The sequence below is a fragment of the Aythya marila genome, assembly GCF_965140915.1.
Source record: "Aythya marila genome assembly, chromosome: 8".
NCBI lineage: Eukaryota > Metazoa > Chordata > Aves > Anseriformes > Anatidae > Aythya > Aythya marila.
The window spans coordinates 29,786,852-29,808,078 of record NC_139049.1 but is presented as its reverse complement, the minus strand read 5'-3'; the positions used below and the strand labels follow the sequence as shown (position 1 = coordinate 29,808,078).

The following is a 21,227-nucleotide window of genomic DNA, read 5'->3' as shown; positions in this document are numbered from 1 at the left end:
CTTGTACATGTATAGAAATACACACTGGATTAAAGGCAATTCCAAAGAATCAGAAGAGATGCTGCAAGATATTCTATCCACCTGATGTATGCAGGCTCTGCTTCTTTTCAGTCTGAAAATTATCCTTCTGTTTTTGGATTTCCTCATTCTTACTGTCCACACTAGTTTCAGTCCCTACAGCTCCAGGGGATACTAAGGCTGGAACAGTTGGCTGCACTGTGAAAATAGATGGGAAAAAATAAATCAGACAGATGCTGCAAAATATAGGAAGTAGTAACACCACCTCATTAACTGCTTTTTGTTTGTTTGTTTTGGCTACGCAGGAGTTTGGCACACAGTTTTCCAGAAGCCCTCATTTCTCTCTCATTCCTCCTGAAGTGTCATCTTCTACAGAGTGCCCTTATGAAATCTAGGATCACGTGAGATCTAGCCCTTATTATTAAATCAGGTCACTGTCAATGGAGCAGAAAATAAAATTTATTACTGAAAAACGGAAGGGGTGGGGAAAAAAATTAGAATTACCTTTACCTGAACATCTTTCTGAAGAAATGGTAGAAGAAGGTTTCCTTCTAAGTAAGGTAAGGCGTACGACCTGTCCTGTGTTACGCAACGCCTCCACCACTTCTTGGTTGGTATAATCCTGTATATTAACTCCATCAACCTAAATCATATAACAGTAACCAGGTTACATTCCTATGCTGTACCATACACCATAAGTAACGTCCACATTTTGTGCAGGAGTTATAAGGCTATTCACACCCAAGACGTTAGTATTTGCAAAACAATCTTATTAAAATCAGTTACATTTCAATAATCAGACAAAACTTTCAAAATACATTTTAAAAGATAACAACAGTAATTTCTTCTGTGTTCACATGCCATCATTAGAAAAGTAAAAAAGTGAATAGGCTAATTCTTTAATTCAGATCTTTTAATTTACACCCAAAACACTCTGTTTACCCACTCCATTAGATCATACATCAATAGGGGTTTCTCCTGAAAAACTGCAGATAAAAGCAGAAGGTTTATCAAATTTTGTTGTCATAAAGGAAAAGCTGACTTTGGAAGGTCCAGCCCAGCACACATGATTTTTAATTACTTTTTAATTTATCTCTCTATATTATTTCTTAAAACAAAAAGATGGTGCAGTTCATTCCTGTTTGCACTGTGAATGCAAAATTGGCCATTATTCAATTCATTCCTATTCAAAGGTTTTTAATTTTTCTACATATAAAGCTTGGGTTTTGAAACCTAAATTGTGACTATTAATATTTTGATTGTATCCACACTATGCTACACTCTAATTAAGGACCATAAACAGTCTGCCACATCTTGCAAAATCTTAACCACCCTCAAGTCCCACTGAATTCAATAGAAGCTAATGCTTCTCTTCTTTACTTTAGGCCAAAAGCCAAGATTCTCCACTCAAACATTTTAATCCAAATGCTTGCCTCTTTCATAGTTAACTGCTATTTAATACTTTGTTGAAGAGAAAAAACAGTATTTTAACCATAACCAAAAAAAAGCGACTCATTTCTGTAATAATTCAAATAGAACTCTTCAAGATCTTTCATCTGTTCTACCTAAACAAATATGAATTACCAAATTCTGTCCTCCACAAAGCAGAGAAAGTTTAATTAGTATTAGAAAGTCTTTACTAAGTTGTTTTTCTACTACTGAGACATGTACTGAACTATCAGTTCCACAATACATAAGCAGAACATTTACAGCACCAATTACTTACCGCAACAATTTTGTCGTGAACGTGAATTTGGCCGTTGTGGTCAGCAGCACTACCAGGAATTATATTTTTCACAAAAATCCCTGAAGGTTCTGTTGGGGGTGGAAATGAAGAAGAGAAACAAGTCACTAAGCTAACCTGTTTCTTTTCTAATTATTATTATTATTATTATTATATATATTTTTTACTTCCAGCATTTCTCACACGCTTTCATCCACAGTTATGATCCTGCAAAGACTGACATTTGCACATTACTACTTTAAACAGCTTGATACAGAATAACTGAGGATCTCTGATAGAAAAAAAAAAAAAAAACAGCACTGGTACCAGCACCTATAATACATTGACCTCAGTAATTTTTCTTTAAAGGGGTTCACAAAAGGCCACCTCCTCCATGGATTCACCCTTGTGCCTACAAGGCTTTAAGCCACAATCACCTGAATTCCATGCTGCATTTGACTTCAACAGGACTACCTAAGCTAAAAGTATGTGCTTAAGTACTTTGATCAAGACTTCAAGCATCCTCTTCTAGCTAAAGAATTTAGTCCTTTAAATCTTAATGAAAAGAGATTAAAAAAAAAAAAAAAGAGAGAAACATGGCAGTCAGAAAAGCTGTCCTTTGTCATGTTTGAAGTTTGATTATTAATTCTAAGTAGGAAATTAAAAAAAAAAAAAAACAACAACAAACAGTTGAAACAATCATCAGTTGAAACAGTAACCCTTCCCCTCCACCACCAGCGCCACCACTCCCCTCCCTACCCGCAAACAAATAACAGTGATCTTTAATCCTAGTGAATCTTGACACTTCTTCCATCCTTTTGGGAACACTAAACACGCAGACACCTGCCCAGCATGGTTTGTCCATGCTCAGGAAGCTCCTCTGCTGGTGCTTCAAGGCCACCTTTTCTCTTTGCCTCACACGTGCACCTCCCTGACCCACTTCCCAGTGCTCACCACACCGAGATTCCTGAGTGGCAAGCCAACAGGATCTCCTGGGAATTACAAGGGCAGCAATGCAACCCCAGCTGTGTCGCATTCCCAGGATACTTTCTTGAGTCCCATGAGGAAGGGGAAGGAAGAAAAAGCAACACCCCTTCGTGTTAAACCAGATATTCAGTGAGTCAATTCTGAAGATACTATCATTTGTGGAACCAGTAAGTGAAAGATGAGTAAACAGCTCTAATTTAAAGTGGATTTACAAAAAAAAAGAAAAATAATTCCATGTTCCTATATCCTAGCACAGGTATTTTCATCCGTTCCCTAGGTTTAGAGACCGGAGCAGTCATCCACCAGAGAGGTAAATCACCTTGTGAAGGCGGCATACACATCACACACATCTGAGGTTCTCTGCATCTGCCTGGCAGAGGGATGGACTATTTCATCTGATTGATCATTTCCATTCTAGCACCTACAATTCATTAAATAAATGAAAATGCACATTGAGCTATTTTGTAACGATGCCATATGAAACTGGATGCAAACCAGGGACACGTGGTACAGCGGTTTTGATACTCTTCTTAAAATGTTGCACCTGAATTATGTTATGTACCACAGGGCAAAAAAAGGAACAGTGTAGGCAGGAACCTGACTATGTTAGTGCCTGTATGTGCAAGAGCAACCTGGTACAGTTTAATGTCTTGCACAGTAACAGCACAAGTATGTAAAATTCACAGTCCAGTCATCAAGTGAGAATCATTTTATAATGTAATTGCAACTCTTTAAAGACATTTTGTGGGTCAATTTCACTTTGCACTAAGTTCTTCAAAAATCATCAGTCTGTAGGTTATACTGTTTCAAAGAAGTGCTCTCCATTTCCCCTGTGGTGAAGGAAGAGTATTTGAAAAGCCTCTGTCCCAGACTTGACTAAATCCCTCAGAACTCACCCAAATCGCATGTGCCAGCATATCCAACAATTGTTATTCCCAGGCTTTGCCCATTCTTTTTTATAAGTTCAACATCATAGGTCTCAAAAAGGTTGGCATTATCCTATAAATAAAACACAAGACAATTAAAATATACATCTCTCATCATTTCTTGGTACCACTAAAACACTGCAGGTTCAGATCTTTGTAAGTAAGCAGTGATTTCAATTTTCCCCTTTCAGAAAGGATCACATTTGCAAAGGAGACGCATCTGAGATTTTATGAAAACATGGTGTCATCCAAAGTCATCAATTGCTTTCAAAATTCTTGGCTACTATTTTCTCCACGTTAACTGTCAGAGGTATCATATTCACATTTCGTTGAAAACAAAAGTTTTTATTAGACTGCTCAGGGGCCATTTCCCCTTGGATTCCACTGCCACTTGGTAACAACACACTTTCCAGCCAATCCCAAAAGACAACAGAACCTGAGTGCCCTCTGAATTTCACCTCTCCCTTTCATGTGTTAGTCCAGATAAACAGTGTCATGAAGCCACTTGCTCACGCTGCTCCTGCTGGACAGTTAAGAAGCCAGAAAAGGGGTATAAATCCACAGCCTTATCACATCACATGTTCCTGCCAGAAAAAGTGATGCTCATCTCTCCTTGTCGTTGCCTACTGAGGAAGCGAGGGGCAACAGGAAAGGGATCTCAAAGCAGAGACAGGTTTGATGCCCTGACACGAAGGAACTCACGAGTATACGCAGCAGTCACATCTCTACTGCAGCAGCAGTTGCCTAAAGTGCAAATAAGTGAGACCACGTAGGTGCCTGAGCTTTTTCGTGGTTTTTATGCTACTTCCTAAACCACAAAACCATACCAGAAGTCAATCTTGCACACATCAGTTTAACAAGTTTGATTTGATCTTACTCCAATTTGAACACCACCAAACTGCAAAGAGCACTAGAAGCCTCCAACTACCTAAAGGAAATGAAAAGCAAATTATTCATTTGCATTCACTGAAAATTAGTTTTAAGACCTAACTGAGGAGAATATTAATTTGTAAACACTTTGTTGTTGAACTGATGAGAAGACTTCTCATAACAAACAATACTCAAAGAGAGAAGCACATAACACGATCCGTTCTCTGAACACTCTGCTTACTGCAGCTACCAAAATACCCTAGGAGGCACTACCTACAATTAAAATGCGATTCAGTCTTACAGTAGAGAAGGGTATGGAGAAAACCCCCTCCAGAGCTGGCTTAAGTCAAGTGAAAAATCAAAACTGCAGGACAGCATTCAAACAGGCCACCCCAAAGACACTGGTGATACCAAAGAGAAAAATAATCAAGCGCATAGATCTGGGACTGCAAGTGACAAATTAAAATACATAAAGCTGTTTGTTTTCAAGGACTAGGTATAGCGCAATGGGACCAAAAATAAGGAGGTGATCATAGTGAGGTCTGTTAAAGTGATGAAGTCAATAGGGACAGTATCAATGCTCACAGGGAAAAGAAACAGTTTCTGATTTCCAGGTCCATTTAAGAGAATGAACAAAATAAACTTAATCAAATACTTGCCAGATGTCAGCTCTGGAAGGACCTATGTTAAGAAGTAAGCCAAAGTTACAGTTGTACCTATTTCACCTTTCACTGAAGTTAATAAACTGCTATCTCCTTTCTTATCACACCCACCTTCACTAGCCAACTTATTAACTGCTTTCCAACTCTCTTGCTCCATAAGACACTGATGGGGATGAAGATAAATTTTGGTGCTCTGTCCCTTATCTTTAGGAGAGGGAATCAAATCAACAAATGAGCCTATAGCAACATCTGAAATGGAACTACAGACTTGAAAGTCCTGCTGTTTTGGCAATCTCAAGTCCTTCATGGTCATTGCTCTGGTGCTACAGAAATTTCCCCTAACTCATGTTACTGGCAGAACGCAAAACATCGAAGTGTAATCTGGAAAATCAAAGTGCAGAGTTGTAAACACAATCAGCTCCAGTAGGCTGCTAATATTGCCTTCAGTATCCTTGAGAACACAGATAATAACAGTTTTCTCCTACCCATGCACAGACATTAGTAGTTTCAGTTACTCTCTCCTGCAGGAGACTCAAAGGAAATCAAATTTTAATACAGAGCTAGGGGAAAAAAAAAAAGCACAAGATAACACATATTAAAAAAAGCCTTTCTGCTGGTTTGTAAAACAGAAATGGAAAATCTTTTCTATTTCAAAGCTCAAGGCTAGTGAAAGTACTCAGAAACGCGAGAAATTAGATTATAGGAGGAAGTTCTATTGTGAATTAACAGAAACTGAAAGGTAGACCGAGAAAATCGTCAGTAAATTAATAAATATGTTCAGATTATTAAACAAGCCCACTTTTAAGACTCTGACCTTAAAGTATGTAGATTACCCTCTTTCATTTCTCTGCCACTCAAGTTTCCTACTACACTTCTGAGAAGAGTTTGAGAAGGACCCAAATACTTTCACGACAGCTTCAGCCACAATAGCAAATCAGAGAGATGCCAGACGTGCTCTGCTTCCCAAAGCTGATGGCTGCCTTTGCAGTGACTGCCCAGTAAGCACGAAGGTGAATTTGTAACAATGACTCCTAGTCTGACATTTAAAGATGGTGTTTAAAAAAAAAAAAAAGCTCTCTTCACTCATATTCAAGAGACTAGATAAGAGAGAAAAGGCTACTCAGATTCTACACCTAAATCTAAGCAGCACAGTAGTAGCAGATGGCGCACAAGCACAGCTTTGTTTATGTTTCAAGACCTACTGTACACTTAGTGTAGCATTTGTTGATTTTAATTACTCAAAACTGAAAAGAATGACTTCAAAAACAAGAGACTTTGATATGACCATGTTAAGATTTGCTAAAACAAGTTTCAAAATTTTTAGATATATTTCCTATCACAGACAGTAGTGTAGACTATGAAAACATTACACTTATGTTTCATAAAAAGATGATAGTGCTGAATAATTCTGGTTTGGCCATGGCACTCTGGATTTCAGACTATGGAAATTCATATTCAGGTTTTAAATCCACTTACAAATGATTGATTAGCAAAAATGTAATGAGCTAAGAAGGAGAACTAGAAGCGCCATTTATTGATAATGGTCATGGTCTTCGTAATTAAATCAGCCACTTTGAAACAAATTCCATAAAGCTGGTCATTCTGATCCCAAGATTATAGGTATTAACAGCATATAAGAAAAAGGGAAAAAATAGAGGAAGCAGGCCTAAAATAACGATCACTTAAACTCATACATATGATATCTGGGAACTCAAAAGAGGAGAAGCATGAGTTCTTCACACCCAGAAGTGCCAAGCTTGCTCTTTTCTCCTCCCTTCTAATCACAAGCCACAAACATACTTAAAAACACCATAAGTAAACATCAGATACTTACGTTTCCATTCTGAAAGGGAGGTAATGTGCTAACGGGCCAGCTCACAGGAGCTGGTGGGCTGTCGGTAATTTCACACTTGGGGTCTCTTGCAACTATCATCCTAACAGAATTCCCACAGTTCCTCAGCACTTGTGCAACTTGTTCGCTGGTCATTCCCTGCACGTTGGTCCCTCCAATCTGTAAGATGTGATCTCCTGTTCGGAGCCTCCCATCCTTGAAACACAAACAACATTGTAAAAAAAAAAATTCCAGGCTGTAAATAAAATCTTTTCCATTACCAAACTGAAAAGGCTGGTATTTTCCTGACAGCCAGTCCAGGAGGACACTGTAAAATTGACCACTACCACAACATATTAAATAAGTATTCACATAATTAATCACTGTTTTTTTCCACAGTAGTAAACAGTGATAAATCAGCTTTTCCAAAACTAAGATACACAGGCTGAAGGCACTGTTCCTAAGAAACTGGTTACTTCTCTCATTTAGGAGAAAATAAAAGACATTGTTTTAGAATCTCATGGGCTGTTATGTACTGAATTTTCATGGAACAATCCACATAGAATAGGGATTAGAATAAAAATCACAGCACTTTCATTTAGGACTATTTAGTTTCCCAGAATACTGCTATATTAACCTGGCAATTACTTTCCTATATGCCTAGCTCCAACTCCATCAAGAAACTCCACTGAAAGTAACAGGACTCCACACACACAAACCATTTCTAACATGATAATTATAATTCATGGTCTACATCATCATTTCTAATATAAACTAGCATTCATAGGGCCAAATCTTCAGCTGGTATTGATCAGCACAGTCCTACCACCTTAGGTGCACTGATTTATGCAGCAATCACAGTGGAATTATGCCCAGGACTGACTCAAACTCATTTACAAATTCATCCATTTTAACATATATATATGCGCTCATTATTTCACATGTTCTTAATGATGTCTCATTCAGCTAAGAATGATGTGGTGAGTTCTTAACTTATATGCTTCATTTGTAGCCGAGACACTTTATTCCTTACAGCAAAACAGGTGTTACACAATAATTAAAAAATACTCATTTATACATGACAGGTTCAGAGGGGGGCAGTCAAGCAAGAGCCAACATTTTCCATTAAAGCTCTCTGAATCTTCAGTTTTTGTTTCCATCCTTAACTGGAGGAAGTACCTTAGCCTGTCTCTCTTGTTTGTTACTGGATCTTGTCTGCATGGGTTCCAGACCTCAGATGCAGTAACTTGTTATGACCAAATTCACATTAAAAATCCAAACCCTGCTTGCAATTGCGTGTGCTCTGCTCCTGAAACGTAGCAGCGATGAAATGTAGTGATGATTCTTTAAAGAGCGGCAGGCAAGTTGCAAACCACACATGCACAACTTTAAAGGATATCAGAAACTTCAAGAAGTCTTGCTGAAAATATCAGAAGGGCTGGGAATATTAAGTTCTACAACTTTTCAAAATTTCTGCATGTTCAACAATGTTCTAGGAGCCAAAGCATGTCTGAGAAACAACTTAATTCATATCAGGTGCTGACTTTTTCCTCAATCGTACCTTCAACATATTTATTTATAAAGTATACGTTGGCATTCAGACTTTGATGCTATCGGCTTCCTTTTGTTTAAGTGTATTAGTTTATTTTAAGACTGTCAAAAGCAGTTAATTATACTTTACAATCAAACAAGAAGTGACATAATATAACAAATTACCCGATCTGCTAATCCCCCAGGAACAATCGTTCTTACAACTACACCACTCGTCTTTCCTCCTACAATTCCAAAGCCTAATCCCGAGCCATCGTTAATCAGCTCAACGTCTTCAACATGGCCCCAGTGAATCTGCAATTAATAAAAACAGGAGGTTTTAATTTCAGTCCATCTTTAATGTTTCTCACTTTCACCTGTACCAGGAATGACAAGAATTAATCAATGCAAGTTTTTTTCTCTCTCTGCCACATATTAGAGATCTGTTGGATTTTGTTCCATCAGCTTCATTTCCGTATAAATACTCTGTGGGATTTCTCATCTGTTTTCAAACATACATTTTGTCTTTTATTTTCATAACAGGATACTAGGAAAAAGCTTGACTAAGAAAAAGAGATTTCAAGATTTTCTTGCCAAAGTGAAAACTATCCTTCTAGTTTTTCAGAAATCAAGACTAAGGCAAACAACAGAGAAAAACAGTCAGGAAGCTTGCACTGGCCTAGTTTTCACTTAGCATTGCCCAAATTCTTATATCTGTTATGTCACTTACACACTCTAAACACCACCAGTACATGCTGAATTAATAGCACAGTATAAAATTTTGCCATACTGAATTGGAAGCATGTTTCTAAGCTACACTGTACTATGACCTTATGTTCTACAAGACAATCTGAAAATAACAAAGCTGTTAAGTAACCCAAACCCAGCCAATGTTTCTGTCAGATTAATATCTCATAGAAACCAAAATGGAGCAAAGTAGGCAGATTTAAGTCTTCTGTGAATAAAGGATTTATTAGCATACTGAAAGTCTTTGCCAAAGCCAGTTAAATATCATAAAAGAAGTTTAAAGACCCCCCGTAGAGATATATATTTGTATTTTATTTTGTTAGTCTGTTCAGTGCAGATCTTTCAATGAAAAAGCAGTTAAAGTTTAATTCTTTAAAATTTTCAGTGCAATAAACAATATTGATTATCCACTAAAACCTTCAGATTTCACTAGCTCTGTAATAATCATAAGGGAAATAATTACTGAGTATAAGGAAAAGCACTGCTCTTAACCAGATTTTCATCAAAACCTACTCGCATAATAAATTAAGATTCCAATATTGCAAACCCTGACTTTAGGTGTGCAGTTCAACCAAATTCAGCAAAGCCACCTGGACCACATGGTTTGAACACAGATGCGAGTTCAGCCCTAGCTTATTACATCTCTGAGTGACAATCCCTCCTTGTTAAAGAAAACAAAAGGGTTCACAATGAATGAAACCTGCAGTTTAAAAAACAACAACTGATAAATATGGATTGAGTGGTTAACAGAATTTTTTTCTATTTATTTTTTTGAAAACTTGCTTTTGAAAGCAAGACTTTATGTTTTGAGTAGCTTAAGTTTAAATTGCTTGGGATATTTCAAACAGAGCTCATGATAGGTTATGTTTACAGTCATTTAAGATGTAATCAGAGCATCTTTAATTGCTGAGCACAAGTAGTTTTCAGCTGGGTATACTCGTAAAACACTTTACCCAGCCTACCCTGAACAGACCCTGCTGCTAGGAATATGTTGATTTACTAAAGCTTCTGCTAGCCCATAAAAACCCAGGATCTATTTTATAACAACTTCATGCAGCTTTGCAATGGAAGCATTATACTTACTGCGTGATCAGTCTAAATCAAATGTCACTGCAGATAAAACCTGATTAAAAAAAATCCATATACATAGAGCTAGCTAATACAAACACTTACAAGTACAAAAAAGTATCCAGCATAGTTCAAAATCTGATTTTGACAGCATTACAACACTCACGGTCTCAGGTGGATTTATATCACTTAATAAGACAGACGAAGTTCTGCTGTTTCCTTGAACTGGCTCCCTAGCAACAACCAGATGTAAAGATCCTGTGGCTTGCTGGAGGAGTGCAATAGCGTGCTGATGGGAAATGTTCTGATCCAATGGGGTGCAATTAATGGCCAGTATGTGGTCATTTTCCTTTAGTCTTTGATCCCTTAACAAAACATTAAAAGAAATTTTTAAAATGCAGCATAGTGACTTCATAACAGGCTTGGGTAATTTAAACACAAGCATGCAAAATAGTTACGCAAGGTTAAATGATTTATACAAAAGAAATCTGCTCATTAGACTGTCTTCACCACCTTACAAATTACATGCAGTGCACATTGTACTGAACTGCCCAACCAAGTTTTGTTCCAACTTTATCACCGTTTGTGTTTACTCAATTTCTTCCTTCGACTATTCAAAATTCCATAAAATTCCCTCATTCGTTTTTGATTATATTGAATTACAGGACAAGAAAAAAACATTTTTGTAGTTATACAATGAACTAGGAACTAGTATTCATTACTTTTAGAAGTACGTGATGTTATCTCCGAGTACCCACAACTCAGGCTACAAAATTCTTTTGTATCATCTGATCTAAAGGTGGTCAAGCTGCATACTAACACTTCTCTCAAAATTTACATTATCAAACCTCAGACATCAAACTTTCTTCAGGCAATACACAGTTCAATTTATATTATACCTTAAGATAACAAATCTCATAGATAATTCATCCTAGTGATTAATTTAGATTTGTGACAAGGGAGAAACTATCACTCATCTGCTTTGTTCAATATTCATTCTGAGCACGAGACCAAACTGTTACATAGCCAGACACTGCCTTCAAAGCTCTGTAGGAATCCAAAAAAGTCTCCAGGAGATCCTGTCTCAGAAGCAAAATGCGAAGCACGCTGAGGAAATTTATAAAAAGTCCCAAACAATATAGCTGTACATCTCCACTAATGCATTCTACATTTCATTTTTATCATGCGATATTTAAGATGCTTTCCTGAAATCTCTTTCTTCAGGCATTAGCCATATTTTAGATTCTCTCATCAAAGAAAGTGAGCAGCAGGTCATCAAATCCTAAAGTGAGATATTCACCCTCCTTTGACATCCGGATCAGTCCATCTGTCTCCACTTTGAAAGAGCCTAATATGCTTCTCTTTAAGTGTTCTCTGGTGTGTTCTCTGTGGGCCCATAGCCATTATCATTCCAACCTCTCCCCACTCTTTTTGTCATCCTGCGTTGGCACTTCCTGACATGTGTTATTTAAAAAGTGACACCAGTGACTTGAAATCTAGACACATTTTCTTTAAACATAATTCCAAGCACTGCATTTGTCTCATGCCAACTCTTGTGGTTTTACAATCACATTTTATTTTTAAATGATTGCTCTGTCTTTTGTTGTTGGGTGAAAACCCACAGACAATACGGGGAAAAAACTGCCTGAAGCCTTGATTCAATGATGACATCTGTGCAGGGATCTGTTGGGAGGACTGGATCTAAATTTACACAGGAAACAAACAGTAAACCCAACTATAAATAGAGCATTGTCATAGGCACATAAATAAAGAAACAAGGGGAAAAAATCTTCCAGGGACACAATGGATAAATATTCAAACAGAGGCTAATTTTTATTTTCTTTGTATTCTGTTCCGAGTTGTCTTTGTTTTTCAATCAGTACTCAAGATTCTCTTAAGTGAGTCATGATTTCTGGAAATTCCATTTGTGAGCAGCTTGGATATCTGAAACTCATCTGAAAACCTGATCCTCAGGATGAGTCCACTTAGTTGAAAAGCCAGAACTCAAGATACCACCACCACCAAAACATCCCATCAGAAAACCTAGACAAACGTGTTAGCCTGACAGAGTTTTCAGTGCAAAAATCATGACTTTTCCCATCACGGAATTGCTGCAATTTTCCGACACAATTATAAAGATCTCACCTGTCAGCTATGCTTCCTGGCTGGACTTCCTTGACAAAGATACCAGCTTCTCCCAAGCTGTGATTTTTAAGGGCAACCACACTAAATCCAAGACCTCCAACAGAAGGCTTTTCAATCTTTATCGATTCTATTTGTCTCCCCTAGTAAAATAGAAAACATTGATTTACTAATTTTTAATGCAATAGAATGAGCTACTTCAAAATTTATGAACACCAGGAGAATTGTTCTCCTCCTAAGACTAAACAAAGGCAAAATACTGAATATGTTATTTCTATAAAAGCTCCTCCATTTATTATTTTTAATATAACAGAGTATTGGATATGCAAGCACTCTGAGGTTCTGAAACCTCAGGGAATTTAAGAGCTGCTTTCACACTTCATTCACATTATGAGATGAATTCCAAACTGGATGAAAACTATGAACGAAGTGCTGTCTAGAGCAATATATTTGGGGTTTCTGGAAATGCTGCATAGCTAAACTAAATTACTTGTCTTTTGGCTCCTTTTGCTTTTAATGCTGATTTTAGGTGCATGTTCAAAAGACTGCAGCTTTTAAATAAAGAAATTAATTTCCTTCCCGTTCCTGCAAGCTCACACTGAATGCCAGAAAGTTTGCTTTTGCAACTGCCTGCTTCTCAGCTCTAATACTGAATTTCTGGGGTTGTTTACTGGGAAGTATTACTTAGAGAAAGCGCTTCTATCACAGCTGTTTTATCCCAAATAATGTGCAGCCTTTACTGTTAAATCTTTTATCAGATGAGTTAATGACACACTAACGAGAAGAGTTATGCTCAAAATATTACAGCTACATTAAGGTAGTCAATTAGCAACAGTTACTTAATATAGAAAGGCACAACCAACCAATTAAATTAATGGTTCAAAGTAATACAGAACAATGCATTCATGGTATAAATGCCAATTGCACATGGGTGGATGTCTGCACCTGTACAACTTCCATAAGCATCTGGTACATGCTATGTCACGTTAATGAAATCAGCATCTGTCTGGCAAAGTTAAGACATATTAAAAGAAGAGTTAAATAAAATATTACATGCCAGCTCTTTTAATCATTTGCACTGTTCATATATCAACAAAGCTGGTACATTTCCAATTCAAAATGTACTTGATAAAAGTGTCTTTCCATCAAAACAAGTTTCTGCAGAAAACATCCATTTTCAATTAAGTGTCAACAAATACCAAAAAAAAAAAAAAAAGTTTTCTGGCAACTGACATCTCATTTCTACATCAGCATGCTTGGTAGAAAATAAAAAAAAAAAAAGGCAAAGAAAATACTTTCCATATTACTTATCTTTCACAGGGAAAACCGATCCTCAGTAACTCTGCTCTCTTAGTGGCTTAGATGGCATCATACTCCAAGATACACAACAAACGTGTTTGTTTGAAAAAGTTTTTTTAAAAAAGGCATGCAAGAAAAAGTTTGACATTCAAGTTTGGTTCACTGAACCTGAGAGCCTTACCTTTGCCATCTTTTGGATGATTGCATTGAATTCATTAACTCCCAGGTTGGGATTGAAGGTAGATGCTCTGGGTTCAGGTGAACTGCGAGGTATACCCACGCTTCCAGCAGCAACTGATTTGTCAGCAAACACTAGTAGCCCTCTTTTGGTAAAATCAAAATCTCCTGACCAGTCAGGAGGCATATAATTGAGCTGTTGAAAATGAAAAAAGATGTAGTAAAACTCCTAGCAACATAAACACAGATTTCCACATATATGATCTGCATAAAGACCGCCAAAGAAGCAAGCTACCATATTAAGTTTCTCTCTTCACCATGACATTCCAGAAACAAGACACACAAAAGCACCAGATATTAAAGAGGCACTCAAACACTGGTGCAACTGTCAGGCAAACCTGGATGATTTTTGCACAAGTATCCAAAAACTTAAGAGTCACTTAGCCACACAGGAGCCAAATGTCTAGTCTATGCCATGTTGTAGGTAGCTTGTGCCCTAGGACAATTTAACACGCTACCATTGCTAGAACGTGCAGGTCAACTTCTGGTCTTGACAGATAATGACATAACAAACTGTGTGATGAAAACTCTTCGTGTACAGGTGTCATCGACACCCACATCCAAGGTCTAAGTGTCAACTGGCATTATATACCAATCCACACAAGTCCATTCCACTGCCAGAGCTAACACGCTTCAAATCTAGCTTGGGTTTGTCTGTATCAGAGCTTGGCAAATCTTCAGGGTGATTTTCTAGATTTTATTTCCCACTGTAGGTTAACCATTCTCGTGGAAGTCAGCAGGGGCTAAGTGACGGTGTGTTTTAGGGAGAAAAGATGCTGCCAGTCAGCTCATAAACAGCATTTAGCTTCTGGGAAAAACAGAGTCCTAGTTCCAACTGTGTTCAGGTATCAAAGTACTACAGCTGATGTCTTTTGCAGATGCTTTTCTCAGACTGATGTGGTTCTCAGTGCCTGACTCTTCTGCATCCCTTTCAAAGCTTTCTGCCCCGTGACTGGTTTGTTGCAAGACCCCTCATCATTTCAGTAGTGACTGCACAGATACTAGCTTGACAAGAAAAGAAAAAGGCCAACATTCACTCATACCAAGTTACAGCTTATTAATGAGCGTCCTCATTAACACAAGCCTACATACCCTGTTTTAAGTTCCAAGCGCAGCATTGTTATCATCACATCAACAATTGTAATTTTACACTCACTTGCTCCTTCAGTTGCTTGATGGATTGCTGGAGGGTCAGTATCTGGTTAAACAAAGGGCTCCTGAGCGTGTTACGCAAAACAGTCAGGTTTTCATTATGCTGGGCATCTCGTTTCTCACGCAGTTTTGCTTGCAGACGATCGAGGATCTGCAGCACCTGCTGTTTATCTGCACCACAAAGTAGTACAAGTCAGGAACGGAGCTTTGTTTCTCACTGCTTAACAGAAGTAATCACTTGCAGACTACCTACCTGCAGCCGGATTCTCAGGCATGTTGGATAGTATTTTTGGAATTACTCAGAAAGACCTAGATGAGGTTTAAAAAAAGTAAAGGAATAAATTATATCTTTGAGCAGACTGCTAAAAAGGTACACCATCAATAAATGCACTAATAAGACACTAAGTTAACTATAACTAAATTAATTAAAACCCACTACTACTCCCTTCTCAATATAGCCTGTTGCACAGCAGCCCCAGCACATCCAGAAAATCGTCCTTGTTCCGTGTGTTTTTCCTTTCACACACAAGAGGAACAACTCCTCCAAACACAAGGAATAATGCAGGTTATAAAAAATATTGGCCAAGGAAACTGAGAGGGAGCTGCGTTCAATCAAATTACTGTGAATGTGGACATTGAAGTTGTGATAGTTGTGATCTTTTCAAACACACATATACTTAAAATCTTCCTGTCATTTAATATGTATATTCCCCCCAATTATTTTAATTATTTGTAGACAGTGTTCTTATCACAAGAGCTCAGCCCTGCCATATGGCAATATAGGTGAAACCTCGCATCTTCTAAACAGTGATGAGGTTCCCCCCACGCACAGGAGAGCACAGCATTAAGGCCCCAAACTGGCCAAATCAATGCCTAGTCCGACAGCGTAGTCACAGCTCTGGTGCCAAACAGGTGAAAGAAACCTGCTCCCTTCTCCTACACATGCTTGCCTTTCTCTTTCCTACGTACAAGCCAGGCTTTGAAGGAACACAATATCCTTTATCGCCCTCACTGCAGTGCCAAAGAGAACAGGTCTCCAACTGAGGCTGAGGCCTAGATGGCAGTATAAAAACAACAGACTTGCAATTAGCAGCGATGATAAATTCATGCTGTCACTTGTGTGTTATTACATTGATGTGGAACTTGTCATTCTGAAATCTACCAAGGCAGTTATACCAAAACATACATGAGAAACAAGTTTTCTTCGCTTAGTACAAGCTCCTCTGAAAGAAATCAGCCACTTAAAAGCTCAATTTACATAATTTCAGCTCTGCCCTGTATATAACTGGGTAGTTTATGAATAATATAAATTTGGAATTACTTTAGAACAAAAATAGCCATATGTAAAAAAAAAATAAGGTCAATTTACTTTATTAATCCTACAATGCAAGGGCAGGAATGGTCGTGTGCTCCTGAATGCAGCCCCAGGGTAAGCACATCCCGGGGTCCCCTCCCAGCAGATCCACTGCTCCTTTCAGCTCTGCCTCCGACGCCGTCTGTGCTCCAGTTGAAAATGTCTTGAGTTCTGGGAGGACACTGCAATGTTTAAGAGAATATTAATTAAGCGGGTGAAAAGGCAGCAGTATTATAGCTTCTCTTCTCCTGAAGAGTCAGGTTAAACCAATTTACCTAATGAAAAAAAAAAAAAAAGAGGAAGTATGTCAGAAACCACAATGCCTGATTTATGCACGCTCCTCTGTATCTAAACAGCTTTGGCTCCTGTAGGAATTCCTGCAGAACCCGGTGGGTTAGCATGGTTTCCACCCAGGGCCAAGCAAAATGAGCAGCTCTGCAAGACTATTAACACATTTAGGAGGTCATTGCAAAATCAAACCCAGAGCAAAGGTTGAGGCAGCGTTCGACCCCTGAAAGATTTTCAGGAATGCATCTGAACTCGTGTAAGGGCTGCGACTTTGTTTTCTTTTCCATTTGAAATAAAACACTTCTAAGAGCACGGCAGCCTTTGATTCTGGGCTGAGATCTGATTCTGAAGAACAGATGAAAATACCATTTCCTTGCACATTCCTGAGTCTTCATCTAAACCGAAAAGACAAAACTTTACCTCCTTGACTAAAAATACGGCAGGAGCCTTAACAAAAGAGGAATATGGAAATGTTTTCTTTCTTCCCAATTTAACTTCCCTGTTTCCCCACTTCACATCAGCAGTTACAACAACAAAGCAAACCCTCGACAGAACAAGATGCAAATCCACTCCTACGAGGAAAAGCGACTTGAAACACCTTAAAACCAGCAGTAGGGCGAAGGAAAGATTAAACCCAGAAAAGAAATGCAGCATGGCAGGAAATAATGACAACCTGACAGCACTCTGCACGTCTAAGAGCTGGAGCCAAGAGGCTGGTCCAGCTCTCCAGCCACCTTTCACGCGTTTTGTTCCTCTTCCCTTCCATCTGGGCTCGCGCTCACTCATTCATCTGATCCCACAGCGAACTGGAACGGGGAGCTGAGCACACAAAAACCCCTTCATGTTTTGGTGGGGGGAGCTTTGTGCCCAGTTCGGGCTCCAGTGCCAGCAGCAGCACGCGGGATGGGGCCGGGCCCGCACCTTGCAGCAGCAGCTAGCGGTTGCAGCAGCTCAGCTGCCCTGGCAAACCACACGGCGAGCAATAGCCTGCGTCACTCAAAGGCAGCCTCAAAGAGCCACGCTGACAGTCTCCAAGATGAATCTTTTTTCCATTACGGTGGCTGTAACAACAGCAATTATGACAACGGGTACAGATCCAGGAAAGAAAAATTAAGAGCAGAAAAATGTAGGTAGGACATCGAGGCTCCATCTGACACGCAGAAGAAGTCCCCTGAAGAAGGAGGTGAAGAAAAAAATAAATAAATTAAAGAAAGCCTCAGCTTCCTGCTCGAGCTGTTCCAATGCGCTGCCAAGAGCCACTGCCCACCTTTCTGCCCCAGCAGATGCTGAAGTGGATCTCGAGTAGAGTTGGTATAAAAATGAAAGTTTACACAGCACTTCGGGATTCCTTGTGATCACACCTGGCTTCCAGCCAGCTTGCAATGGTTTTAATGATTTAATTTTTGTGCAGTACGTTAAAACCACCCCCGGTGTTTCTTTGTTCTCTGATCTTTCGCAAAAAGAGTAGGGGAAAAAAAAAGTGTTTTATTTTAAAGTAGACAACTCCTTCTGGTGTGAGGGCATCCCTGAGAATATAAACTAACTTCCAGTTTTCAAGCACCATATAATTGAGGACAAGTCCCTACGACTGGCTTTTGGGCTCCAGGGAAACACACAACTCCCTATAGTAGCATCTGTTGATGTTTGGGGACCCAAATAGGTCATCCCTAATCCATCTCCAAACACCGATGCTCCAGTCTGAGCAGGGTGTCAGCAGAGTGTTGCTAAATTAGGAGGTCCATTCTTAGACGATAATTTTGAAGGATGATCCCAAAACACTATGGTTTGTCTCGTTAGAAGCAGTTCCCCCACTCTGCACTCAAATTCCTTAGCTCCATTCTCCGATTTCTCCAGCCACTTAATTATCCTATTGGTAGACAAAACTGCAAACCTCAAAGTTCAAAATTCATGTCCCAACTCTCAATGTAATCGTAAAATCATTGTGAAAATCGTGGATTTCAGGAAGCTCAGTCTTTTCCAATACCAGGAAAAACAAAACAAAACAAACACAACACTTCAGCACAGCATGCATCTGGGTTTTTACTGTCTTCACTTTTGAAGAGCTGGACTCAACGCATCGTAGGGAGCGGGAAAGTTTCATAAGGTTTTGTATGAGATCCTAAGACTTGGATCTTCTTCAAAAGCAGACTAAGAAAACAGGAATTCCCCCATGCTGATGCCAGCAGAGGTCATCAGAAGAGCTGAAAGGTTTAAGTCTTCTATTGCCACGGCCCCCCAGCCGCCTGCCACTTGCACGAGACGCGGGGTGCTCATCCCCAGCACGTCCCAGACCCAGGGAGGAACACGACACCTCTGGCAGCAGCCTTGACAAGCACTCGCCCTCCGCGAAGAGCTGCTGAAAGACAAAAATCAGGGGGTTTCTGCTGGGAGCGGAAGGAGGGCATGGTTTCGCCAGCAGTTTCTTCTGCACATGTGCCCCCTTGCCCTAACTACAACTGCTTCTGCCCTGTCTCCTTCAGCTCGGCCTCCAAAAACCTGAACCCTTCAAGAGCCACGTTTGTAGGGAAAGCCCTGCCTCGACTGTGGCTCTCCCCGCTCAGCACTGGTACAGCCATTTGGGACATGAAATGCTGCAAGTCCTCAATGTGCAGCTGCTAACTGCTGCTGTTTTCCAAAGGCTGGTAACAGGGCCAGCCGAGCAGGCTGCCGTGGGAACAGCCAAGGGTACTTCCCCATCCAAAGTCACCTTTCTGCACTACTGCAGTTGTAATTTCCCCCAGCCCTGTTATCAGGAGCGACTGATTCAGTGCATGTCTTTCCTTTTCCTCATTGCTCCAGAAGAGATCTCTGACTTGGAAAACTTCAGTCCAAACCGCTTAAAATTTATTAAAAGGCAAAGGCAAGAGAAAACAGTGTTTGGTAGTGTGATCTTAATCCTAAAACGGTCCTAAAGCAGCATCACTTCTAACTTGTGGTATTAAAAATAATATGTTTTGCAAGCCACGGAGCAGCTACGTACTGTTAAAAACAACACTATTTCGCACGTACTTTGCTGTTCTACTTGGTTTTCCACCCTGGTAACGCAGAGAAAAATTCAGTCCAACCAAGCCTAGCGTGTACACGCCTTTCAGAAGGCCAAAACCTGCTGTTCTGTGTCGTGTTACAGTTTTTATACAAGTGCTACAGCGCGCGTGCTGACTGCTCCAGGCACTTGTAAGGAGGAAACAATTGCACAGCGCTGTGAGTACCTAAATAAAAACGCACCATCCACCTCCAGGGAAAAGCAGGTCAAAGCTAAACATTGTTAACCATCCAAAAAACCACTCCGGGGACCAGCTGAGCGTGCTGCAGCATACCATTAGTGTCTGCGAGATGAGAGAAGCAGAAGAACCCCCTGTACCTGTGATGACCAGCCTCCACACTGATCGGGAGCAGCCTTACTCACGCCGAAGGCACGCCAACTTCCAACAAGCAGAACCTGAATTCCTGCGGGCTGGAGGCTGGAGGGGAGCGCTGTGGGCTCTCTGATGGCTGATAGGAGGCTGAGCTCGCACCCGACGCCTCTGGCAGAGGAGCAGGAGGTGGTCTCCACTTGGAAACCTCTTCTCAGAGGAGGAGGAGGAGGAAGCCTGGGGGTGACTCGTTTCCCAAACACACGCAGGGCGTCCTGCCCTGCTTACATTAGCAACCAAGTCCTCAAGTTCTGCTGAAACAGCGCACCCCCTTCATGGTGGGGGCTCATTTGGTCGCCTCTAACCCTGGCAGCAGCCCCATTTTTGAGCTCCCACACCCGTAGAAACACCAAAAAGCCACTCTCCCATGGAGCAGCCCCTAAGGACCAGCACCCAGAGGGGGCTCCAGGCGCTCCCCACCCTCACAGGGCGGCTGCGGTGCCCCCCCAAGCCGGCTGCCCCCTCTCACAGGGGGGCTCCCCCTTTTCCCCTCCCAACCCTCGGGGCTTCCCCTCAGCCCCCCGCAGCCTCTCGGCGCCGGTACCTGAGAGGCCGGAGCGATGATGGCTGCCGCCGGCTCTCACCTGGGCGGAAAAGGGAAGCGAAAGGGAGGGGGGGGACACGAAGGCGGCTCACCTGCGGCGAAGGAAGCCGGGGCGGCGCGGAGGGAGAGCCGGCCTCCCGGGGGACGGACGGGACGCGCCGGGGGCGGCCCGGAGCCGGCGGCCGGAGGAGGGAGGAGAAGGGTGGGGAGGGGGGGGGGAAGCTTCGTTGTCGTCCCCTCAGCTCTTTGGGGTGAAGCCTGGGGTCTGCTCCCAGCCTGGGGACGTGGTGCTGAGGGGCTGATTTCGCAGGCTGGGAGCGGGGACACGGAGCGCAGTGAGGGGCGTGAGGGGAAAGGCCCCCGGTGGTGGCACAGCCTGTCAACACAGCCACCAAAATTCCCAGCGAGACTAAAATGGAGGCGGAAAAGTTGTATA

At 40.7% G+C, this 21,227-nt stretch overlaps 1 protein-coding gene across 4 annotated transcripts in view; it reads right to left on the bottom strand.

Moving 5' to 3' along the window:
* The window catches only part of PATJ (PATJ crumbs cell polarity complex component), a 145,957-nt gene extending 125,082 nt beyond the window's left edge, over window positions 1-20,875 (bottom strand). For 3 of the 4 annotated variants that reach the window (XM_082766434.1, XM_082766432.1, XM_082766431.1), the window contains exons 1-13: window positions 20,792-20,875; window positions 16,562-16,728; window positions 15,446-15,501; window positions 15,197-15,363; window positions 13,985-14,176; window positions 12,508-12,647; window positions 10,529-10,727; window positions 8,734-8,862; window positions 7,021-7,233; window positions 3,625-3,727; window positions 1,745-1,833; window positions 529-661; window positions 82-216 (exon numbers count right to left, since the gene is read on the bottom strand). In XM_082766434.1, the coding sequence (XP_082622560.1) occupies window positions 82-216; window positions 529-661; window positions 1,745-1,833; window positions 3,625-3,727; window positions 7,021-7,233; window positions 8,734-8,862; window positions 10,529-10,727; window positions 12,508-12,647; window positions 13,985-14,176; window positions 15,197-15,363; window positions 15,446-15,467 (1,522 nt within the window). In that variant the 5' untranslated portion in view covers window positions 15,468-15,501; window positions 16,562-16,728; window positions 20,792-20,875. The remainder of the gene's footprint in view (window positions 1-81; window positions 217-528; window positions 662-1,744; window positions 1,834-3,624; window positions 3,728-7,020; window positions 7,234-8,733; window positions 8,863-10,528; window positions 10,728-12,507; window positions 12,648-13,984; window positions 14,177-15,196; window positions 15,364-15,445; window positions 15,502-16,561; window positions 16,729-20,791) is intronic. The other variant, XM_082766433.1, reaches the window with a different exon arrangement.
* Between the last annotated feature and the right edge of the window lie 352 nt (window positions 20,876-21,227).